The 8,026-nt window shown below is 34.6% G+C and overlaps 1 protein-coding gene across 1 annotated transcript in view; it reads right to left on the bottom strand.

The window, feature by feature from the left end:
* Positions 1 to 1,681, bottom strand: part of LOC111695705 (neuroglian) — a 5,266-nt gene extending 3,585 nt beyond the window's left edge. The window contains exon 1 of the mRNA XM_023465114.1: positions 244 to 1,681. Within this exon, the coding sequence (XP_023320882.1) occupies positions 244 to 1,396 (1,153 nt within the window). The 5' untranslated portion in view covers positions 1,397 to 1,681. The remainder of the gene's footprint in view (positions 1 to 243) is intronic.
* Positions 1,682 to 8,026: the final 6,345 nt, after the last annotated feature.

The following is an 8,026-nucleotide window of genomic DNA, read 5'->3' as shown; positions in this document are numbered from 1 at the left end:
CCCCCCAACCCCCCCTACTAAATTTATTCCAATTCTAATCGTAAATATGAAGCTAGGGTGATATCGGATTGCATATATTAAACAAAGTAGTAAAAATCGTTGCTTAATCAACGGTTTTTTAACATATCTTAATTATTTATCAGATTGGCAGTTTTAACCCTTTCCAAATTCTATAGATAACATCCTTGCTCATAAAAAGATCTAGTTACAAATTCTAAAAAATAAAAAATCAAGAATAAATACCTTCGTCCGCAAGCGTTATATTTTTGATGACAAGACTATACTTCTCATCCTGACTGATCCTCTGGTTCTCTCCGTATATACTCTGACCTAGATCCACGTTGTTCTTCTTCCAGATAACAGTCAGCTCCTCGCTTAGGTCGGAGACAACTGTACAGTTCATCGTAACACTGGAGAACACCTCGACGTAGAGATCACTAGGTCCACTGATAATTTCGGTTTTACTCTTGACAACCAGACTTCCAACCTTGCTCATGGTTCCGTGGTTCTTAGCCTCACACATATACTTTCCAGCATCTTCCACAGTAGCGTTGACGATTGATAGATCTCCAGAAATATTGTTTATTTTCACCCGATCTGATCCTTGGATAGGTTCATCATTTAGAAACCAAGATATTGTTGGTAATGGGAAACCTTCCGTTTTACACTTGATGGTTACATTCGAACCTTTAGATACAACCTGGTCCCTCGGGCCCTCAGTTATAGTGGCAGGGAGGGTTAGTATATTTAGATAAACATCTTTATATTCGTATCCAGCAATATTAGATGCATTACAGGCATAGTTTGCTACATCTCCAGGTCCTATATTGTGCAGGACTAGTCTATTACCAGTTTCTCCGGGTAGAACTTCTCCGTTCTTTGTCCAGACAATTTGAGGATCAGGTTTCCCCTCCGCGATACACTCAAACTTGGCTGTGTTTCCTACGCTGGGGAGTTCGCTCTCAGGAGCTCGGATAAAAACCGGAGCTGAAGTTCCTTTAGCAGGTTTAGAGATCTGACTGGTAACATGAACTACAGTAGATTTAGCTTTACCTAAACCATTCTCAGCTTCGCAATGATAGAAGCCTTCATGCTCAGGAGCAGGAGAACTAAACTCTAGTTGACTATGCTCCAGGTTGGAGATTAAACTAATCCCTGCAGTATTATTCTCAAGTTTAATCTCATTCTTGAACCAGGTGTACAAGGGAAGAGGTTCAGCGTGAGCTATGCACTCTAGGACAAACCTATTGATGGGTCCGAACTGAAGCTCCACCTCCTTGTCCATCTTCTTGATGAAGTGAGGAGGCTGAGGAGGTTTCTGTGCCTGTGCTTCATGGATCAAGGAAACAATTAATAGAAACACCGGAAGGTGCCACACCCTGTAAATACACCTCATTTTGTAATTAGTATAGTTACGCCCACATTTGTCACTTAACGTAATTATAAAATATTAATTTGTGTTTTCAGGCAGAAAATTCTTGATTTCTTTATATATTATTTATTCACTATTCAATATATTGTCTGTGGTAAAACGGTAAAAAAAACCTTCTTTAAAGTTCAAAACTCAATTGTCTTGTTATCGTTGGCGTGAATTGAAGAATTTTTGAACGTTATTAAACTCTCACGACACTAATTTTTAGTGTGTACCAGTGGTAGGATGAGTAAGGACTGTGCCGTTTCTACCACCTGCCCCCTGATATAGAGGAAACCGGGCCGGTACACCAACACTCCGGAAAAACCGGGACAGCACGTAGAATTATCACATATGAATCATCTCTTTTCTCTGGACTCTTCTTGGGTCATCTGCAGTTTTCATTCATTCAACCAACTGCAGTCACCCAGTGCGTCATAATAAAAAATAATAAACAATTTCCCGGATTTAAAGTTCTATTTTTCTGAACTCTGATTTGAATGAAAGCGCGAAGGATTGTCCGTAGAAGCGTGGTTTGGCGGGGGGAGACAATTCCCCGCCTCCCGCCTGCCTCGTGGTTTCCTGTAGGAAACAAACCCCTACTTCCAACCAATGACATCATAATTACCCTAGACCTAAAATGTCCGGTTTTTAAAAAACTAATCGATCATCAGTAGCCGGATACTAAATGTTTCCCATGACGTACGGAAACCAATTCCCCATCCCCCCCAGGTTATACCTAAAGAAAAACCATTTCCGGACGAATTTTGAATTTCATTCATTGTTTTATGTCCAATTAAATGCGCTCAGATTTTGATCCTGAGCATGGGAACTTTAGAAATGCTTAATCCTCTCTTTTTGCTAATCTCGAGATTAAATATTTAGATTAACAAATTCTAGGAGATTAAATAATACATTAAATGCCAGCGCCAGATTTTTTTCATTTTCTTGACTGGAAGGGCCTTCACTTAATTTCTCACCTATTTATTTATTAATATATTAATTAAAATTAGTTAAAAATTAATCTCAAATGTATTAATACATGTTTTTCTTCACCAATTTATTTACAAAATGGCCGAAAACAAATTCTTGATGTTTTTATATTTTATGTTCCTGCACTCTCAATAGAGAAAACAATGTATGGATATCCAAAGAGTGAAAAAAGAGTGGATTAAGGACTAAGATAAAAGTTTCCACATTGGATATTCAGATTAAGCAGTCTGGATTATAAAGGTTATCCATTCTAAAGTTCACAGCTCAGAGCTGAAAACTTTAGAATAGGATATCCTTAATCCCGATCGGTTAATTAATCTGGAGATTAATCAAGAGGAGAACAAGCATTATTTAATCTCGAGATTAAGAAAAAGAGTGGATCAAGCATTAATCCCGATATCCACCATTCAAAAGTTCCCAGCTCTGGACTAATACAAATAATTGGTTCTTTTGGTATAGGAAAATCGTGAATATATATCTTAAAATGCGAAGCAAAGCAATATAACATATTGTAAATGTTATTGTCTAATATTCACTAACATATATTATTATATAATATATTGCATAATATACAAAAACATTTACAATATATAATATATGTTATATATGTTGATATATGATGTAGATATACTGTATTAGTGTATAAATATTCTTACGTACATATACGTCCTTTGGAGTATGGATAGCCAATCAAACCCATATACACTTAAATAGATGTAACTAATAAATACAATATGTTACATCCATACAGTCTACAATATCCATATACACTCAGAGTCTACACTATCCATATACAGTCTACATTATCCATACAGTCTACATTATCCATATACAGTCTACACTATCCATATACAGTCTACACTATCCATATACAGTCTACAATATCCATACAGTCTACACTATCCATATACAGTCTGCACTACCATACAGTCTACACTATCCATAAACAGTTTACACTATCCATATACAGTCTACACTATCCATATACGGTCTACACTATCCATATACAGTCTACACTATCCATACAGTCTACACTATCCATACAGTCTACACTATCCAAATACAGTCTACACTATCCATATACAGTCTACACTATCCATATACAGTCTACACTATCCATATACAGTCTACACTATCCATATACGGTCTACACTATCCATATACAGTCTACACTATCCATACAGTCTATACTATCCATACAGTCTACACTATCCATATACAGTCTACACTATCCATATACAGTCTACACTATCCATACTACACTATCCATATACAGTCTACACTATCCATATACAGTCTTCACTATCCATACAGTCTACACTATCTTAATCACTCAACTATTTGACACGAGGTTAAGTTATGACGATGTATCTCGGCGTGTGGGTTTCTCTCTTAACATGATTCTAACAAAATATATTATTCAACTTCTCAACTTTTTCAGGGTGCCCACTTAAAAAGGATGATTATAGAGTTTATAAAGTCAAAAAGACGCTTTTAATAACTTTAATTCAGGCTTAAGTAGATTTTAATAACTTTAATTCAGGCTTAAATAGCTTTTAATTTTAGTAATATAAATTATTTAACTACTCATTCTTTATAACTCAATTGTATATTACTTGATCATCTAATTCACAGAGTCCCTCCAATACTGCATATTCCTTCAAAACATCATATTTCAGATGTACTAAATGTATATTATATATTGGTTTAATCTTAATCATAGAAAGACATCAAAGAAAAATTTAAAGAAACAGATGATACTTTCCACAACCTCAAGCTTGTTAATCCCTGTAACCTTGCAACCTAATGGTATACATCTTCGAAATTTCAGGTGTTGATTTTTTGATCTTTGAATAAAAGTCTGAAATATCAAAGGTATATCAGGGTTTAAAGGTGTTAGAATTCCGAGCCTTTTAGCGCTTTAAACCTATTTAAAAATATTACAATTAGACAATTAAGGAAATTCTCTCAATAATAAGGAATTTTTCGCAAAATTTAAAAATGTTCCAGGCTTACTGCACAATGCACATATACGTTTTTCTTTAAAAAATAGCCGGTACAGTAATTAAGTCTTTCTTTAATTTTCTAAATTTCTAAATAAATTCCTAAATCTTTGCAACCTGACGGTGCAAACCTTTGATATTTCCAACTTAGATTATTTGATCCAGCAGAATTGCTAGTTTAAAATATTTTTTTTAATGTCTAGATATTTATTTATGTATCGAGGTTATATTACAAAATTGTTTATATGGATTAAACAGAAAACTATTTTACGATAGTATCGTGTACATACATTAATTAAGAAGAAAGCTATTAGTTTACGGATACATTTTTTCGTTTTTTCTTGGCAAGAGTTTAAAATATCTCATGGTCTGCAACATTGGGTTGCTCAGGAAGGGATTAGAAAATCAGAGTTTGTGGCAAAGACTTATATACTCCTTTAATCAGCCGCACAATATACTCCTTTAATCAGCCGCACAATATACTCCTTTAATCAGCCGCACAAGTGGGAAAAAGAAGTTTCAGAAGATCTAGCATCTGAAGAAAGGATCATATCCTTCAGTAGCATTGAGTATCGTGTTATCTTTGTCTAGGCTTAAATATTTGGTCATAGTCAAAATTGGAATATTTTCATAAAAGCAAACTTATAGTAAACATTTTTTTATATTGTTAAACTGTTTCATGGAGCCTCCTGTAGGCTGACAGCCATACAACCGGATGAAAAGTCACGATGCTAAACTCATAAACTAAATTGCACGTGATATTCAAATGTTTTATGTTTTAAATCATAACTCCACTTACTGAAGAGCTATTGAGAAGAAAGAAATTGGAATTTCTATATACATAATAGGTGTCAGAATAATTTTTTACTCTCTCATACTTCAGAGGAGCGACGAGGTCATACATTTTACATTCTCCTTCTCTATAGTTTACAGTGAACTCATGGCATTCCAAGATTACGGACATGTCTTCATTTTTTATTTGTTTAATTTGCGAACTTTACAAAGAGATCAAGTCCCCAATTTTATTCCAATATTGATAATATGCAGATAAACCACTTTTTTATGATGATAATAATGTTAATGGCAATAACATTAATTCAAATGATAATTCTCCTCCAACTCATTAACATGAACAGGAATTAATAAAACTTGATTTTGTAAAAGAATGCACGCTACTAAATTTAGCAGGTTGAATGAGTGCGCTCAATTCTGAGAAGTGTTCTTACAAGTATTTTATTCAGGAATTCGAGAAACCTTTGTTATATTTCAAAAGAATCTGGTTGGAGACGTTCATAATCAATTAAGAATCTTGATTTCTAGTATTTGACTAGGGACTTATTACATAAATATAGTTCAGATAGTTGGTAACCAGGAACTCGGGAGTCAACCAGGTTTAGATTTAAAAGTAACCAGGAACACGGACTCAACTAGGACGGACCATCATATGATTTTTAGATTTTCTAAATAGCAAGGAACATGGAGTGACTAGGAAGGACCAGAAGCCTATATTTCAGATTTGTGGGTATACAGAAACACGTCGTCAACTAGGACGGATTAGAGACTATAGTTCAGATTTGTGGGTATACAGAAACACGTAGTCAACTAGGACGGATTAGAGACTATAGTTCAGATTTGTGGGTACACAGGAATACGTGGTCAACTAGGACGGATTAGAGACTATAGTTCAGATTTGTGGATAACCATGAACACGAAGTGAATTAGGACGGATTATCGAATGCGGCGTAGATTTGTTGTTAACCAGGAACCTGGAGTTGATCAGACGGATCAAAGTCTTTAGTTCAGATTTGTGGGTAACCAGGAACACGTAGTCAACTAGGACGGATTAGAGACTATAGTTCAGATTTGTGGGTACACAGGAATACGTGGTCAACTAGGACGGATTAGAGACTATAGTTCAGATTTGTGGATAACCATGAACACGAAGTGAATTAGGACGGATTATCGAATGCGGCGTAGATTTGTTGTTAACCAGGAACCTGGAGTTGATCAGACGGATCAAAGTCTTTAGTTCAGATTTGTGGGTAACCAGGAACAGGGTCAACTATAGGACGGATTAAAGAATAGTTTAAATTTGTGGTTCACAAAGAACATGGTTTAGAGACTATTGTTCAGATTTGTGGTTAACCAGGAACACGGAGTCAAGAAGGACGGATCACATGATGATTAATTATTTAAGATACGTGGCTAACAAAGAACATGAAATGACTAGGACAGATCAGATTTATGAGTAACCAGGACGAATCCACTGTAATTCATATTACTCATCTTTTATCCTATCCTGAACTAAACTTTATTCCCTGATTTCAAATATTCTCATAAGAAGAGTTTTCCAGATAAGATTTAGTTCGAATCATATCTTACAGAATCTGATTTATCGGTTCGGAGATTCTTAGTGTCGACATTCCCAGATCAATTGATAAACCTGGAGAATACCGTCCGCCCTGTTAATCCCGCATACTGGATAATCTGTGAACACGGATACACTCAGTTCTCATTCCTCAACCCTGTAAACTCAAGGGTTAAACATTCCAAGCATTCAATATCTTCTCGGTTTGACATGTAAACATTCTCAATCAAACCTGTCATCCATCTCTCCTCTAAACCCAGGGTTTAACTTATATGTTCAGGAGTCTTAAATTCATGTAATTCTAATATTTCTATCTTTCTGACAGGACTTTACATGAACTATTCTCATACTTTTAATCATTTCGACAAATTGGGTGTTTACATATATCGTAGTTGTTCTCAATTGATGATGTGTTTCGAAAATTTATAAGCAGTAAATTTGGTGGCCATGAATAATTGGATTGTTGTTTGATTTAGATTGGTCATGAACAAAATATAAATGTATGTGTAGGAATCATACTGTAGGATACCTCAAAAGTAATATAGTTAAGCTATCTATTTTGTTACAAAAGGAAATGAGTTCTTGCAACAAACTCTTATTTTTTATCACCCTTAAAGAGACTGAAAAACGTTATTTCAGTTAACTCCCCCATTGAAAGAGTGGCAAATCAAATCTGTGCCTTTAAAATATTTGTCCAGTATGAATTAATCCACTTTTTATATTTTATCGTCGTGAATTAAACACTTTTCAAACCGGAAATACAACATTATCTTCCACATTATTGATCAGATTAAAGGAATTGTAAGCGTTACTTCAGGCATATATGACAATACCTGATTCACAATGGAACCCATTAAGCTTTGTCAGATCAAAAAGCTTATTCTAAACATTTTCTTTTCTTACACTTGCACTAATACTTAGTGATGTGACATGGCTTGGTTCGTTTTTGTAAATGTTTAAAGGTTTTTGGACTTCAGAATTCCACAGAAATCTGAGAACTTTTACAATATTCAACATTATTTCTCTTAAACATTTGTTTTTCTTACACGGTGCAAAATTTGAACCTTGAGAGAAAATATGAAAAAACGAACGAAAACGATCATTTTTGGTTCTTTTATTCCTTATAAATCATTGCAAAGTTAAAACAAAAAACTTTTACAGAATACAATTTTGAAATGAAGTAAGTTCACAGTATTTGTGTGGTGCCTTTTAAAAGTCTAAAAACCTCAAAAACAAACGAAGCTATTACAA

The sequence above is a fragment of the Eurytemora carolleeae genome, unplaced genomic scaffold (assembly GCF_000591075.1).
Source record: "Eurytemora carolleeae unplaced genomic scaffold, Eaff_2.0 scaffold82, whole genome shotgun sequence".
NCBI classification, from domain to species: Eukaryota; Metazoa; Arthropoda; class Copepoda; order Calanoida; family Temoridae; genus Eurytemora; species Eurytemora carolleeae.
The sequence above is the reverse complement of the archived record's forward strand: the minus strand, read 5'-3'. Positions and strand labels throughout refer to the sequence as shown.